The sequence below is a fragment of the Pteropus vampyrus genome, unplaced genomic scaffold (genome assembly GCF_000151845.1).
Source record: "Pteropus vampyrus isolate Shadow unplaced genomic scaffold, Pvam_2.0 Scaffold77, whole genome shotgun sequence".
Classification (NCBI taxonomy): domain Eukaryota; kingdom Metazoa; phylum Chordata; class Mammalia; order Chiroptera; family Pteropodidae; genus Pteropus; species Pteropus vampyrus.
The window spans coordinates 6,352,190-6,370,411 of record NW_011888858.1 but is presented as its reverse complement, the minus strand read 5'-3'; the positions used below and the strand labels follow the sequence as shown (position 1 = coordinate 6,370,411).

General features: G+C 37.5%; 1 protein-coding gene across 2 annotated transcripts in view; it reads left to right on the top strand.

Annotated features, from left to right (window-relative positions):
* Positions 1-3,410, top strand: part of SLAIN2 (SLAIN motif family member 2) — a 71,850-nt gene extending 68,440 nt beyond the window's left edge. For both annotated transcript variants that reach the window (XM_011362666.1, XM_011362665.2), the window contains one exon: positions 378-3,410. In XM_011362666.1, coding sequence (XP_011360968.1) covers positions 378-444 — 67 coding nt within the window. In that variant the 3' untranslated portion in view covers positions 445-3,410. The remainder of the gene's footprint in view (positions 1-377) is intronic.
* Positions 3,411-18,222: the final 14,812 nt, after the last annotated feature.

Sequence of the window (18,222 nt, the reverse complement as noted above, 5' to 3'; positions counted from 1 at the left end):
TCGATTCTGCCTCTCTAGTGATGGTGACACTAAGCCTCTAATAATCACATTCATCACTCTGCCCTGAAAAACAAACAGGTTAATAATCTGTGTGTTTGGAAAAGATGAGACATTCCTTTCCTGTCTTTTAATGTAGTATTTAAGTTAACAAAAAGGTTAGCGAAGTCACCTGATGCCCAGTAAAACTGGAAAGTTGTGAAAACACTGAGTGTGGAATGGTTGTGCCAATAGCTGTTTAGAACTTGATCTCAGTATCCCCTGGGACAGCCTTCATTGGACTGTGGTGCCATCTGCAGAGTGATTACATATGTGGGAGATAGTATGGTAACATTTCATTAAAGCCTTGCAAATCACTTTATAAAATTGCTTTATTTCAGATCCTTGCCAGCTCCTAAAACCTATGGTAGCATGAAAGATGACAGTTGGAAAGATGGCTGTTATTGACCAGCAAAGACAAGAATGCAGAGGTCCATAGCTTCATGGATACCCCTTCACCAGGCTAAAAGACAACTTTTATATGCAGACTGTTCAGATAAGACTCTTGGGATTTATAAAATCCCAGCCCTCTCTGTCTTAACTAGCACAGACTGACAGAGATGATCAAACAGCACTTTAATGACATTTAACATCAGATGTGTTTGGTAATCATACAATCACTCTCCATGGAATCACTTTCAGTTTTGTTTAATAGAAACTAAGTTGATTTTTTTAATATTTGACAGAGGCCAATATCTGGGCAAAAAACTAATGGATGCCAAAGAGAAAATGCCCATTTGTAAATGAGAGAGTACCTTTGTGCACAAGAAAATGGCGAATTCAAGCTATCCAAAACTTCACATTCAACCAGATTTACTGTATAAATGGTATCAATAAATATTTGTGTTAATGAGAACTAATATTCTGACTAATTATGTAAAATGTCTCACTAGTGTTTCACTGGTGCTCTAAGAAACTAGGTTGAGATGGAAGAGCATGGGAGTGGGAAGAAACCTGGGCTAGAGATTTAAAACATGGTACCTAAATTTAGGACAATTATATAAATTATTTTTGCAGATTCATTAGAAAAATGGTTATTTTGTTTAATCTTAAGTTTTGGATGTCGCTCACATATCACCACCACCAAAATAGTTCTACAGCATGCATCCATCATGTTGCGTTGACACATCGGACTTCTTTGTGTTTATTGTGATTGCCAAAAGGGCTTAATATCAGTTGTACAATCTTTCTAAACTGTATAGCTCCTGGCTCAGGAAAGACAGCCTTTGCTGTTGAAGCCAACTTCTTCACATGCTGTTATCTGTTACAGAACTAAAAGATCTTGTTTTATTAGCAGGTTTCCATGATGGTAAAGAGCAAGTAGTATGTGTCTTGATTCTTGATATAAATAGAACCACCTCAGTGCTTACATCCTGGAACAAAATCATACAGTGAGAGAGAGGGGGAAAAAATCTATGCACTTAACTTATAAAATCTCTGGTAATGACAATTGTATTGTTGCTATTAAATGACACAACAGTCTATATTATGTGGTAGGAGAATAGCCTGCTGAATCCTACCTAAGTTGATCTACTTTAAACTGAGTAACTGTATAAAACATCCTTTGAAAATACTGTCCCTTTTGACTTATATTCTGCCTTACATCATTTTTTGCATTTTTGGTAACAAATGGAACCAACTATGTGTGACTCTAACCCTTAAATACTTGCTCTCTGGTGGCCCTCATGTGTATACCCTGGGAATCACTTATTTGTTTTACTAGGCTATTACCAGACAAAAATGTCCTTCTGTAGCAGGCTTCTCATGTTTCATGGTGAGAGGTCTGTTTTTAAATATTTAATTTGAACAGTCATGTCAAATTTGGCAGTCGCGTCACCTAAAGGATTTGAGAGATTTGAACATTAAGTTCGTTTCCTGTTAGTCAAAGGCATTCTGTAAGTTGGCAAAAGACACTGAGGGAGAAATGGGAATCTTGATATTCAGGATAGCATTGAGGTTGACATATTGAGGAAATAATAAAACTTTGAAACCAAGCCTCCTGTTCTGCCATGACTGACACCATGCTAGTCTTTTTTAGCTTGGCCGGTAGGGAGTCATTCAGTTAGCACAAGCAGCAGGAGATTAAAACTTCCAATGCTAATATATTTCGGTATATTGATGCTAGGAAGAAATTTTGTCCTTAAATTTGAGGGTGGTGAGGGTGGGTCAGGAAAGGATGGTGACAGAATTCCACATGATGATGAACTAGAAAACATTGCTTTTAAGAAGATAAAGCATCTGCTTTGGGTGTTGGAGGGTATCCCTTATAAAAATCTTAAAGAACTAGCCACTGTCTCTCTTTTAAACCACATATACACAAAACAAAATAGGTCTCAGTTTTCAGTGCAACATTGCAAAAAAGTATATGCTGCAATCTAATAATTAAAAGGAAATTTAACTATTATGAAACACCCATTACATTTTTAAGTTAAATTATCAGTTTCAAAAGGAGTATTCAGGTTATTTAACTTTGTTTCTAAATGGCTGCATCAGAATAAAAATGTCTATTTTTTTTATTAAAATATTTCATCACTTGTTAAAAATGTATTTGGATCTGAGTTGGGTAAAGTATTATTTTACCTACTGTTGTACTACCACAGACTATTGGCTTTTAGTTTCCTAAAGAGAAAAATTGCCTTTTTACTAGAAAGCCTTGTGTATTGCCAGTTTTTCTATTTGGGAAAATCTGAGGATTCACTGTGGTTAGTCTTGACAGGAGAAACGTGGATTTGATAAACTAGTGCCTATGATTTTAACTTATGTTTGTTATGTAGTTGTAGGGGTTTTATGAATGTCAATTATTTTTTTGTGCCAACAGCCCAGAATTGTCACTTATATGTAAGCAGAAAAGGATGAGCTCTGCTTCCAAAGTTATTTAATTTTCTCAGTGTTTGAATGTTATTTTTTTGTGTGTTAATAAAATTGTAAAGAATTGGAAAAAATATAAATATTCTTAACTCAAGCATTTGCTGGATCATTTTTCTACAAAACTTGTTTGTAATATAAAACACTCTCTGAAGAGTTGACTTTTTCAGTTTTCATACCCTGGAAACCACATTTTGTAAAACTGGGGACCATTCATAATTGTCAGATACTTTTTAAAATTATTATCTCAATACATCACTTTTATAAAAAAGTTTTTTTGAAAGGAAATTAGATACATGTGTCCCCAGATGTTTGTATGACTAGAATGATCTAGACTGTGTATGTTTAAATTAACTTTTTATTGAATGTACAGGCATCAATTTTTGACATTACGCATGGTCCTTTTAGATCACATGAAGTTTGATTTGCAAGCATTTCTATAGTTGAACTTGTATGTGTGGTTGCCTCCTTAATAAACAGCCTGACCATAATGTTTATTATTAAATTTATATGTTTTTTTCAAGTGTTATTAATTTCTGGATATGGTAAGATTCCCCACCCCCGCCGCCAGTTGCCTACAATTGGTTCTAATAAATTTCTCAGTTGATATTTTTAAACACACAAACCCAAATCATGTTGCCGTTTCAGATTTGATCTTCATGAGGTTGGAATGTGTCATGTGATACTCTCTCTGTCCTGGCTATTTCATATGTGGATTATTTGAAGTAAATTTATAGTTTACTCAAAATCGGTATGTTCCTGGAACTTTTCACCTACTGTGAATCGATATCTAGTTAGGAAAAGCTAGCATACATGAAACAAGTATGCCATTGTATAAGAGTTTCCAGGAAAAAAAAAAGAATGCATTTTCAAACCAAATATAAATATTTATTTAGTCACTCATTTGCATCTTTTTTTTTCTTGGGAAAATTTAGGATTTTTTTCTTTTTTATTTGTTTCTTGATTTCTTTTTGAAGGTTTTATTGTCCTCCATGTTACAATCAGTCTCACTAATAAGACAGAGAAATGACCCTTCATGTTTGGATTTTTTTCCAAGCCAACCTAAAAACTTAAGATCCATTTAAAATTAAATGTCAGCATACTTGTAAGCCAATGAATGAGCAGTTTACTAAAGTTGTTATATACCCCGTGTGACAGGAAAACCCATATGGAGGTTCTTGTGAAGTATTTGCTATATCAGTGTTCGACTTTGAGTTATAAAAGCAGAATAAATGCTGGAGAAACTAACTTGGAGGAAGGTAGTGAACAGAATGTTCACATGAACACAAAGCCAAAGTTAGCAACCCCTAATGTATTTTGATTTTGAATGACCCTAAATATAAGTGTGAGTGGACTAAGTGAAGTGGATCTCTGGTTACTAGTCTGAAAATGGAACCTATTTCACTCATGGACTTTACTTAATACATCCTGGTTAAAACTATGTTACGTGATGCCAATGGCAAACCAATTCTTTATCTATCCATCATAACCTTAATGTTTTCTCTTTAAAAAGAAGAGGAAAAAAAGTAAAGTTTTATTCTGATTTTGAAAGTAATATTAATTGCTTTTAAAAAAACAAATATTAAGAAATACAGAAGGTGAAAATGATCCCACGTTTCACCTGGGGATCTCGCAATCCAGAAATAAAAAGAAATATTTAGGTGCTGACTTCTAACATGGTTGTAAAATATTAAGTGGAAGGGTAAAAAGTTTTCTGTTTCAGATGAGAAGATATTTTTCACTTAGAATGCTAATATGAGTTTGCTTTTGAACAGGTGTACATTAACTGCCATTGAAAGCGCTATTGAAAGCTCGATATTTCACAATTCCTGATTGCAGATCATCCTTGATTTTCTTAAAAATATATAGTTTATATCTTAAAACATTAATTGGTTTCTCCTGTGAAAAATTAGTTATTATAGAAAACTAGAGAAATATAGTAAATTATAATGAAGAAAATACACTTAATGCCCTAGGTAATTAACCGCTTAAGTTTGAGGAATTCTTTAATGAAAGTGGAAATCATGATTGTGGTTTATGGTGTAACTTTTAACTCTGATGTCACCGATGACTGCCATTATTTAGATGGAACCTGCTTCTGGAAAAAATCAGTTCCAAGGAGAGTGTACAAATATTAATTCCAAAACTTTACCAAACCATACTTCTTTATATATTTTATTGACACTTCCCCCCACACAGTCTGTCTACCAAGCTGTGAAGCAACAGCATTGGTTGAGTACAATTCCAGTTTTAAGACCTTTGAAGAAATAGTAAGTACAACCAAATAAAGAATCAAACCCTATCCCGTCTGATCTCGGAAGCTAAGCAGGGTCAGGCCTGGTTAGTACCCCACAACTCAGGTGGAAGACCACCTAGGAAGACAGGTGCTGTTGGTGTAAAAAATAAAAAATACGGGATTGTAAGCTGACAAAGTCCTTGCAATCTATGAGGTTAACCAAAGGTTGCCTCACCTAAAAATAAAAAAAATCAAGTTCAAAGTTCTCAAACTTTAGAAACACCTGACAGGCTGTTAAAATACAGATTTCTGCACCCTACCCCAAGAGTGCCTGTTCAATAATAAAACTCTGGTCCCAAGAATTAAAATTCTAGGAAGAAAAAGTTCTGATAGGATTTGAGCCCTTGGCTTAATTGTTCATGAGAGCCAGTATCATTCCTGTCCTTCAGTTCCACAAAGCACTTCAGTATCCTTATTATAAATTCCCCTAAGTACACAGATCATTTTAAGCTAGGATTTTGTCATTTGCCCCCAGGAAGAAGAGTTAATTTTTCAAATGTTTTTAAAATTTATTTATAAAATATGTACAGAAAAGTGTACAAAACGAATGTTCGGCTCAATGAATTACTAAGGGACTACATGTGTAACCACCACAATGGGCAAGAAATAGACCTCGCAGCACCCAAAAGCTCTCCTAATGCCAACTGCGAATCACTACTTTCTTGTTCAAAGATAACAGCTAACCTGACTTCTAACGTAATTTAGTTTTGCCTACTTTTGAACTTTATATAAATGGAACTGTACATTTTATAATTTTTTTCTGCCTATCTTAATTTGATTAAAGGCTAAAAATGGAGTTTCTCTCAGACTTGGGCACTAAATAACAAAAATAATGTGAGAAATAGTTATGTTGCTGATGTCACTGTAGGTTTGTTCTCATTGTAATATACCATCGCATAAATATATCACAATTAGTCCATTGTAACGTTGACGGACACTTGTGTTGTTTCCACTTCGGGTCTCTCAAAAATAATGCAGCTTTGGACTTCAGGTGTAGTCAAATGGGTTAAGCTCTCAAAAGCCTTTCCCACTTAACTGAAACTTTTGGACAAATTGCAAAAGGCACCTGAGGACACTGAAAAATAAACAAAAGCAGACATAATGGGGATGAGAGTCAAACCTGGAGCGGAGACCCGTACAGGGGTGAGTTCCCCATTTTTCCCCTCTTCTCAGCCGGAGCCAGGAGAGGGCATTCAGCGGAGCTGTGATAGTGGCTCCTCTAACAGGTAAAACCAGAGAAAACCATGAGGAATATCCTCTGAAATGAAAACTTCAAAAGACCAGGAAAAAATAAGCTCCTGGAAGCTAGAGTGTGTTGGGGATTTTTCTCTTTTCTTTCACGGTATGTCACCGGTAAGCCTCCAGCTAAGTTCAGGAAGCAGAGAGCAAGCAGTGCCAACAGTTAAGATTGATTGGAACCATGGTTTTCTGGGCAGAGGAGATCAGAAAAGAGCCCTTATGGTCTGAAGAGTGAGGATAATCCCCATTTTTCTGTATTTTCTCTACACTCTTTGTCCTGAGGGTGGCCCGAGTTGTAGGAACTGCATAGTAATAATGATGGAGCTAAAGATCCAAGAGAACCCCAATCTGTCTGGGCAGAAGACAGGGCAAAGGGACTCTAGGGCAGGCGTCGGGGACCCAGAGACGGAGCTGGAGAAGGGGGGGCGGTCCTCCCACTCTGTTGTATTACACAAACTCCAAGCCTACTCCTGAGCTGTCCATACTCAGAACAGACCGAAAGCGGCACAACAAAGCGTTTGAGAAGTGAACTACAATTTAAAGCACTGAACATGATAACAGACTGACTACTGAGTAGTGCACATGTGAGACACAGATCCAATACACTACAGCATGACAAAGCCTTTGTAAACTGAACTGGCACTGAAACCATAGCCCACAGAAGAAGGAACAAGAATTGCAGTCTGAACCGATCTGGGTTGAATGTTAAACAAAAATCAACATTGTACAGAATGTTTCAACAAGACCTAGAATCTAACTATAAAATTCAAGATGTCCAGCATACAATCTAAAATTAGTCAATATATAAAGAACCAGGAAAATGTGATCGATTCTCAAAAGGCAACAAATGTCAACACTGAGATCCAGATGTTAGACTTTAAGGCAGCTGCTATAACTATAACGAGATAAAGGAAAACACTCGAGAGGAATGGAAAGAAGTTCTCAAGAGAGTAGTTTTCTTTTTTAATGAACCAAATGGAATTTTAGAACTGAAAAAAATATATAAAAATTTTAAAATTTGCCAGATGGAATCGATAGTTTACTGAAGGTGACAGAAGAGAGATCAATAGACTTTATTCAATCTAGTGAACAGAGACAAAAGATGGAAAAAATAAGCAGAGCTTCAAGAACCTGAGGAACAATATAACTTTTTAGAGTAACTACCCCACAACTCAAATGGCATTCATGTCCTTGAGCCTTTACAGTAATACGGTGTCCAAAAATTGACCGAGATGGCACCCTTGATCATAGAAATGCGAAGTAATGATATCTTTTAAACTAATTTGTACTATTGTCAGTTTGGTAGACTAAATGTCAGAGTAAATAGATTAATCAGGAATTAATCAAAATGAGTGCAAAATCAATAAAAATACGTAGCATTTTCATAAATTTATTTTAAATGTTTAAAACATTCCAAGTGCCCTCAGTATAAGTCATACAAACAGATTTTCAAATAAAGAAGAAATCGTTTTTATTATGTTACAGGACTGAAAAATCCTTCTGGACATAAAGTAGACAAGAGCAAGTCATCCAGATTTGTAGGGGTAAACAGAAGTCCTGGTTTTTAATAACTGTTTTCATTTGTCAAAGCATTTTGACCTTTTAGAATTCAGCTATCTAGGTTTCATTGTTCAAAAGAGCAAAGCGAAGCCCTTGGTGCAGTATGTGTTTAGCAGGGATGCTGATGCTAATGATAGTAACCGCCTGTCGTGTGCTTATCACGCATGTGAGGGGCATGTCGGTGCAGCATCTTTTAATCGCATAACCCTATGAGACAGATACTATTATTTTTTCCCACTTCTAGTAAAAGAAAAATTTAGCTCATGTAGGTCAGACTACTTGTTCTGTCCAAATTGGGAATGGATGAAATAAGATGATGGTTGGCTTGTGGTGGGAAAATGCTAAGATAGAACTGAAAAAAAAAATTAAGTTTAAGCCATTGATATTCCAACAGAGAGTTGATAAGGCACCTATTGGTTTACTTGTGAGACCTAAATAAGTCGTAGAAACACCCAGAGTTTCAGGAGTAAAAACAAAATAACAAAAACACATAGTTATAATTTCTTAACATTTAATAGTAGCAATTACAAGTCTACCATCATTGATATATCAATTGCTGATATACAAATTCACTAACGAGTATAAAAATTGTATGACAGCAATATCCTCAGGATGAAAAATAATGAGCTGAGACAAGGAAATGGTAGATTGAGTGATGAAAATTTTTTTACCCTTGCAAGAAATCACTGGGAAAACACGAGACCTGTCAGATGAGCCTAGCTGAAAAATTTTTTTCTTGTCAGTATTTCGTATTTTATTATTTAAATTTATTTTTCAGTTATAATTGACATGCAGTATTATATTAGTTTCAGGTGTACAGCATAGCGCTTAAACATTTATATACCTTATTAAGTGAATAAGTCTAGTACACATCTGGCTGTAATTCTTATTCTTTTGGTGAAGGTTTGGGAAGCTGTTGGACAAAAGACATTGAAAACTAGATCCTGAAGATAAAATGTATGTACAAAAATTATAAATGATGGTCTTCAACACCATCATGGGAAATGCTAAGTGCATGGCAGAGTGCATAAGAGCATCTGGGATTCAGGCCTGAGTTAAGTCCATGTTCCATCACTTAGCTGTGTGACCCTTATTGGGTCACTTCATTAAATGTGAGAATCTTGCTCTACTCTTGAAAAAAAGAGGTTGATTGTAAGGTGTATATCATGAACTTGCTGTACAGATTAAAAGAAACAAAGCATATAAAGAGCTTCATATAGTGTCTGGGCCTCAGTAAACAATAATTATTATTAACATTAAAAATAGTATTTAGGAGTAATATTAATTGGTCGGTATCTAATGGACTTCAAGTAACAAAAAAACAATTTTCAGGGGCACATATAAGTATGCAAAAAGCAAATAAGTTATTAGTGCTGTTGGTTCAGTATTCAACAATAATTTCAGAGATCTAAGCTCTTTCTAATTTTATGCCCCACCATCCTTAGAGTTAAATTTTGTCTTCATTCTTGTTTCCTCGTGTCCATATGACTGCTGCAGATCCAGCCATCACATCTTTACTCAAGGTAAGAATATGAGGGAAAGGGGCAGCGTGAGGGATATCTGTTCCCTTTCATCAAGAAAGCAAAAGCTTCCTGAAGGCCTAGCAGATTTCTGCTTGTATCTCATTGACCAAAACTGTCACAAAGCATCTCCTAGCTAAAGGAAGCAGAGAATGTGGATATTTAGCTAAGTACATTGCCATCTGAAATAAATAAATTCTGATAGTGGAAGAAAAGGGAGGATGGATGTCAGATCAGTAATTAACAGGGTCTGCCACAGATAAATGAATTTTCTAAATAATAAAAACAGCTAAATTCCAAAAACTTTTTAAAATTTTGGTCATTTTTAATGACAATCTTTTCTCAATGCTTTCATAAGCAGAAGATGCTGATTATAATGTGAATGTTGCTTGATGATTTAAGCTCATTGATAAAATCAACAACTATTCTGTGGTCAACAGATTTGTTTCTTCTCCCGGAACCAGTTGTCAGTACCACTGTCAGAAAAGCCAGTGTTAGCGCTGTCGTTACAAATGTGCTGCGTTTTTTCTGCTGACCCCAATCAAACGATCCAAATAATGTTAATTCCATGTAAGAATAGCTTGTAAATTCTAAATTCTTAACTATGTCTATTTCTACATGGATGCCTGGTTTCTGCTTATCTGTCTTTGGAACAGTTATTTCACAAGCCTCTTTTCGGCATGCTTCCTGATTTTTCGTTATGTTCAAATGTTCGAATAGCCAGAAATCCGATATCCCGTCATTGGGGAGGAGAAGGAGGTAAGGGGGAAAGTGCTGCTTGAAAAGTGCTCAAGATTAGTGAAGTAGACAGCCATTTAGAGAAACAGTATACACAGGGATTGCATGCCTTGTATTTTAGATTCATTAATCCTGATTGATGAATAAATATAATTAATGCAAATCCACAGAAAACTGCTCGTTCAGATCTTGATTACCTATTCTGCAGGAGGCACTGTATCAGGCCCTGCAGGCAGATAGCCTCTGGCCAAACCCGATGGCTTTTTAAATGAACGCCTGCCAGGTCCGAGGCTCCCTCTCTATCCAAGGACATTTTGTTGTTGAGGTTACTTGCCTTTTTGTTAGTAATTGACTGTGTCATCTCCTTCTATTATTGATATTTAAACCATGATGTTTACAATCATTTCCAAAATAAACTTTTTTAGGAAGATTTGTTCTTCCGCTTTAGCACTACTCGGAAAGTCAAAATGCTCTTTCCCATTCTAAACACTAGGGGGAGTTGTTGTTTTTCTCTTGGAGTGTTTTAAACCCCAACACTCCCTCAGCTAGCTCTGAATCTATTTTCAGTACAAATGACTCACTCTAAGATTTTCATATTTATCAAAATAGAATGAGGATACCATGATAACTAAATGTAATGTGGTATCTTAGGTGGGATCCTGGAACAGAAAAAAGACATTAAGCAAAAACTTAGGAAATCTGAATAAAGTATGGACTTTAGTTAATAATGTGTTAATGTTGGTTTATTAAGTTTGACAAATATACTATACTGATATATGATATTAACAATAGGGGAAACTGAGTGAATGGAATGTGGGAACTCTGAACTTACTACCTTTGCAACTTTTCTGTAAACTTAAACTGTTCCAAAACAAGTTTATTCAAAAAAATATTTTAAAAAGTGAGACCAGAACACAATTTCCATACTATTTCTTTTTGGAACCATGGGAAATACTTTAAAAATAAGATATTTACAGGATAAATTGGATTTTGGAAAGGAGGACTTTGCTAAGTGAGCTATAAGTATGTGAAGGTATAATAAAATAGGATTGGATACATTTAAAATGCTTAAATATATATTTAAAAAACCGTTATCTGAGCTTCTCAAACTCCTACCAGCAGAGAATATGAAGAAGGTGAGGCTCCCAGGACAAGTGCAGGGAGCCTGCTTCAAGTGCCAGGTGTCTGAGAAGTTCCTTGGTTCTCTTGCGAACTCACATGTGCGGGCTCCCTCGAGGCCTATTTTACCCTAGTGTTTCGTCTCCAAGAAACATAGCAAAAGTCCGTTAAACTTCTCCAGGAGCTATTAGAGAGTTCCTCTCTGATATACATTGTTATGTGGCATTGTTACGTGGCATACCACCCAACCAGAGTTCCTGCAAATCCTATTCAGACTTCTGTCATGTTCTCCAAGTTTGCACTTCTCATAGGAACTCTCTTATTTTTTTTCTCTCTCTCTCTCTCCCTCCCTCCCTCTCTCTTTCGCTATCTCTGTCTCTCTGTCTCTCTCAAAATTCAAACCCATTGTTGCTGGACTCATGGCTCTTTTCCCTTCCTCCCTTTAGTCCTATATCCAGGACCTATTTTTCCCTCCATTCAGGTGGCTCTACTCCACTTTTGTCCAGGGTCATGGATTCTTTCAGTGGTGGGGACTTGAGGATCTGCGGTGGTCGTTAGAGTGTCTTTCATATTTGGTTCTCCTCCACCTGAGCATAGTATATAATTGAATGTCCCTTCCTATTCCTTTGCTTCAGCCAATGGAACATGAGCAAAACTGACACATCATTTCTGGACAGCTTTACTTTTCCTTCCCCTTACCACAAAACACACTGCCATTCCAGGTGACAGAGATGCCCTCTGCTGGCACGCTTAAGTGAAGACAACGTGGAGCCCCAGCCAACCCACAGGAACATATAGCATGAGAAAGAAAAATATCTTTGTGGTTTTAAGCCACTGAGCTTTGGAGGTGTTGGGCAACATAACCTAACTCATCTTGACCATCCACCATCACTCCAAATAAAACACAATAATTTTTCTCATTTTATATGTGAAGAGCTGAAGCACTGGAGATTAAGTAGCTTGCTTAATAACACCTAGCCACAGAAGAGTAAAGCAAGGATTCAAATCCAGGAAGTATGGTTCCCTTTATAACCATCCCCTAGAAACTCTCAGAGAAAAAATTCCAAGGAAATATCAGAGAATCTGTCTTTGGTTTCCTTCCCCCTAATAGTGCCATCCTTCTGCTCCCAGCTGCCCAGGTTGTTCCTCAGCCTGCCGCATAGCCGTTGTCCTGATACTGGCCTGTTTTAGAACTTTTTCCTAGATTCATGGTTTTCTTTTTTAGTTCACTCTCTTGTTTTGCTGAAGCTTTCTAAGAGGCTCATAGGAAAGGACATATGAGAAGTGAACTTTTGGAAGCCTTGAATTTTAAAAAATATTTTATTCTTCCCTCATTGTGATGGTTAATTCGATGTGTCAACTTGGCTGGGCCACAGTGCCCAAATATGTGTCAAACATTATTCTGGATGTTTCTGTGAGAGTTTATTTGGATGAGATAAACATTTACATGAGTGGACTTTGAGTAGAGCAGATTGTCCTCTATAATGTGGTGGGCCTTGTCCAATCAGTTAAAGGCTCAAATAGAGCAAAAGACTGACCTTCCTCAAGCAAGAGGGAATTCTACCCACAGATGGCTTTCAGACTGGAACTGCAATATTGACTCTTTCTTGAGTCCATCCTGCAGATTTTGTACTTTCCAGCCTCCATAATTACATGAACCAATTCTTTAAAATAAATCTCTTTCTATGTGAAGACACATCCTTTTGATTTTATTTCTCTGAAGAAGCTAACACACTCATACATAATTGATAGTTTAAAGAATATAGCATTACCCCTTGAAAATAATAGTTCCTCAAAATATTGAAGGCATTTCTTTATGGTCTTCAAATATTTAGCATTGGCATTGAAACTCTTACTGTCATTCTATTCCTGTTCATTTGAATGTGGACTATACTCCTCTCTGTGAAATTTTTTTCTTTGTTTCAAGTGTTTTGACATTTTATCATTATTTTTTTCTTTGTTAAGTTCTTAAAAAACTGTTCTGGGCCCTCAGTGGGTCTTTTCGATTTGGAGATTCAAGTTCTTTGGTTCTGGGAAATTTTCTTCTTTACTTATGAATATAATTCACTGGACTAGAAACTTTGTGAAGGCAGGGACCTTATATATCTTGCTCAAGATTTATTTATGGTGCCTAGTGGAGTGTGGTACCTGGAGCCCAATAACTATTTGAATGAGTGAGTGAATGAGTAAATGAATGAATGCAAGAGAAGAACATGTACGCTTTGGGAAGAAGATATTGAGCTGAGTTTTAGACATGTAAAGCTTGAAGTGTAAGACCTGTGTAAGCGCTTGGAGCCCAGGCTGTAAATGCAGATCGGTGAGTTAACTGTGTATATTTGGTAACCGAAGTCCCGGTTGTGCAATGATCTCTTGGAAAAGTGTACGGAGACAGGTAAGAAAATGAAGTGGGTAGTAGAGGACTGTAAAGTAGAGGATTTCTTTAAATAAAGAAAAAAATTGTTTCCTGACTCTTCCAAAGAAAAGTAAAACTTGAGGAAGATGTTCCTTTATCTTTTGGCATTCGCTACCTCCCAGCAGGAATTTGCATATTCTTTGAGAAGCGTGACACTAGAGCACATTAATTATTAGCATCTGCCATCAAGACTCACCTCTTTTTATAATCAATGTTTCGATACGCAGAGAGAAGACATTACACGGGTGGAAAAACAGAAGTGGCAGAGAGGAAAAGCTGCTGAGAAAAGTTGCCCGAACAGAAATACGGGGGAACACTTCTGGCCGACCAGGTCCCCAGTCTCCTCTAAGCTATTTGACCCTCATTCTCCGGCCCTCTGCTCCAGAAAACACTACTGCTAAACACTCCCCCAAAGTAGCCCCCAAAACTTCACCCCCAGATTAACTAGTATTTCTTGCAGGCTCAACCTCTGTTCTCTTAACCATGTCTACATCTCGGTTTCCACCAAGCCTTATTCCTTTTCTAAGACTCAACAGTCCTACTTGTTAAGCCTAGCTTAAACTGAAACCAGTATCCCCAATTCTAGCCAAAGTTAGCTTCTCTAGTCGCTGGATATGTAGGGCCCACTCTAACTGCCTGCTTTTCCAGCAAAATCACCTGCTGGAATTGACTCAGTCCAGGTTCTACCTCTGCCTCGCCCTTCGTACGTCTCTGCAAGCTCCACGCCATCTCAGAATGAAGCTCTCAGGGAAATCCCGCCCTGCGTGGTATCTTCCTGCCAGAACCCGCTCGCAGATGAGCTCACAATTGAATTTGTTTATTTTAATGGTTGGGGTTTGGGCACCTGGGAGCCAACTTTAGAAAATGTATTGCCTGTTGGAAGAAATGACGATGGAGTCCAGATCGAGCGTGCAGTTCTGAGATTCTCCGCAATGGGGCTAGAATGTTAAAAGGAATAGAAAGATGACGTGTGTTTTAACATCCTATACAAACAGGAATTCAGTTTCCTTTAACCACGGGCTGGAGAATAAGGACCAACATTTTCTCTAAACTGAAAAATGGTGGATAAAATATATTTAGTCACATTTAAAAACAATAAAAAATTGATGCTTTGCTAAAATTTGGGGAAAGACTGAAACTGGAAGTCAAGAGAAAATATCTGAGCACCCCAACCACTTTATGCTAGGGGTATATGCTATTACTCAACACTTCGTCCTGAGTTGTCTAGCCTCATGTGGCAAAGGACCCAAGAAGAGGAAATTTGGGAGTGACATTCCCTACATCATAGAGACCCCAAAAGGCTACTGTGACATTGTGATTTATAATAAAAATATATATATTTGGTCTTCATCCCCATTTTTGACAAAGAGCTCCTAAAACCCTTGAGATTTCCTAAGTGAGGAGAGTAAAGTAGGAGTCTCTTGTTATGTTAGCGAGGTGACCTTCGGATCCACCTAAAGATGGGGGCTGGTTGCCAGGAGAAGCATCCATGAATAGAGGGTTGGGACTTTCAGTTCCACCTCTGATTTCTGGTGAGGAAAAAGGGGATGGTGGTTGAATCAATCACCAGTGGCTAATGATGCCTTTTGTTGATTCTGCCAATGTAATGAAACTTCCATAAAAACTCATAAAAATTCAAAAGTACCGCGTTCAGAGAGGTTCTGGGTTCATGAACATGTGGAGATTTGGGGATAGTGGCTTGCTAGGAACAAGCATGGAACCTCCACACCCTCTCCCCATACCATGCCCTATAAATCTCTTCCATCTGGCTATTCCTGAGTTGTATCCTTTATAATAAACCAGTGATCTAGTAAGTAAAATTTTTCTCTGAGTTGTGTGAGCCACTCTAGCAAATTAATCTCACCCAAGGTGGGGAGATCATTGGAATCTCTTCTCTATAGTCGGTCAGTCAGAAGCACAGATGGTAGCCTGGATTTTTGATTGGCAACCGGTGTCTGAAGTGAGGTGGGAGCAGTCTTGAAGGACTGAGCCCTTAACTCGTGGGATCTGTTGCTAATTCCAGGTAGATAGTGTTGGAACTGAGCTGAATCGTAAGACACCAGCTGGCCCCGCGATTGCTTGGTGGTGTGGGAACCTCCCTCTCCTGCTAGAATTGGTGATCAAAATCATTGCCTTGTAATATATGATGCTGCTTTTTAAAAAATAAATCAGTCTTCATTTAAAAGCAAACCATTGTCATCGTCAGGCGTTTATTAAATAGCAAAATGAATGTTTCATAATTTTAATTGAAAGACTTTAAGAAAAATATTAATGAGACATTTTGCTTAGTTTCGAATTTAAAAGTCTGAAAAAAATAACCTGATTTTTAGGCTCTTTAAAATAGCTTGCTATCAATTAGCAAATCATAATTTAATTCAGTCGTATAATCACTTTGACCCTTGAAAGTATAGATATAGACAGACGCACCTAGAACTTATTTTCTTCACAAAACTTCCAACTGGAAGCATAACGATGTTTAATGAATTGTATGTGTCAGGGCCAAATTAACTCATTTAAGACTGCAGTGAAATTTCTTGGGAGAAATTTCTTTTCTTTTAATGGTTCAGGGTCTGAAATAAGAAGTATCTACTGAAATTTATGCTGTAATTGACCCTACCTGCCTTCGTGATACTGCGAAGTGCAGCAGCCATAAGGAGAGACTCACGTGGCAGAGAAAAAAGGCAGCACAAATTGACGTCACAAATCTTATTTCCTGGAACTACTTGAATCATCGAATTCTAACTGACCAATCAAACAAGAGGGAGAGAGGATAACATCCTTTCAGGGTATGTTTTTCAACAACTGATAGATACCCTAAACTTCTGTTAAGCATCTCTTCATCCCCATAGAGACAGCCTTTATTGTGGATGGTGGAAGTTCCCTGGAACAAAGTTGTGGTAGGCTTTTTCTCCGGATGAGGCTCGCTTGGCATTCAGCTCTAGGCGCTATCACTGAAGGAGGGATTTCCAGGGCACGAGGCAGCTGGCAGAGTGTTTCTCTGGCGATGTCTCCCTGTTAAAAGACCCTTTGGCTTTTAATACACTAACTTCACAGAGTACAGCCTTTTAATATGTTTTTTTCAGCTGAAGTGCATAGAGCAAATTTTTTATATATGTCCTCAAATCTAATATCGTAAACAAAATGCTATATAGGTGAAGTGTCGAATTACTTCCAAAAACAATTGGGAGACATCAGAATGACATGAGGATGGTTTGAAAAGGGCACCATGCAGGCTTGGATGTTGCTGGATCTCGCAAGTCAACTGTTTGTAACGATCATGATATTGTTTACATGGTACAAAATAAGTGATGTTTTAATTATTATACATCCGAATATGGGGGTTTGTTATTTACATGCAGGGTTTTACTAAGTTTGATTTTAAGAAATTGATTGAGTTCAGGGAACTTTCAGGAAAAGCATTTCTGGGAAACAGATGGTTGACCACAGTTGGAGCCTCTCACGAAGCTGCAGGGGGGAACATATAGATTGTCATAAAAAACAGAATCAAAGGGAGTAGGATGCCCTGTATTTCCTGTGTCTAAGATCATCTGACCTGCCTCCAGCTCCCAGGCATAGGTCAAAACACCTTGGAATGAATGAGCTCCTTGACTGACCTAAGCAACAGGACATGGAGGCGAGAACAGGAATTCTTATAGCGATGTCAAAAAAAGTCAAGTATATATGAGAATATGGCCAAGCATTCTGTCTTCAGGTAAAAAAAAAAAGAAGAAGAAGAAGAAGAAGAAGAGGTGGGGGAGAATGATGGCTGAGATCTGAGATCTGACAGCTCTACATGTGTCTACCCCTTGAACCACGCTGCTCCAGTGTAGGTAGGTTTACTCTGTAGCAGGTGCACAACTATCATCCTTACGCCCACTTTCAGCATCTTCCTGGAGACTCCCTTTGCCGCTCTCATGACTGATCTTTCTCATGTTAGTTCTCATTCAGGTTCGTGTTTATTTTCTGGTGTGCTTCTGCTGCTTGTGTCATTATCCTTTGACTCTAAGGGAACCAAGTAGGAGGAAGGTGGGGTTGTCATAGCATCTTGTGTGCAAACATTCACCTATTGTTTTTACTTACTGTATTTGTACTCTCAACTATGTCTGATGTCTCCCAGTGCAAAGGATCTTTTAGCTTCTCCAGAGAGGAAACCTCCATTCTAGGGAGGTTTATGTCTTCTTCCTACTCCTTGTCTTCTTTGAAAAAAAATATTTGAGATATAATTTACATGCAGAGAAATGCACAAGGTGGACCTATCTACTTTTTAAACCTCTCAATTTTACCTCATTCTTCATGCAATCTTCCTGAAGTATATGGTGCTGCCTATTCTTGAGCCTTTGGGAGTTCTGTGGTGTAAATCAAGTTAGTAGTGTCATCAAACTCCAGCGTGGGTGAGAGAACGGCTGACTCTGGTAACTGATTCTTTCAGGAGACAT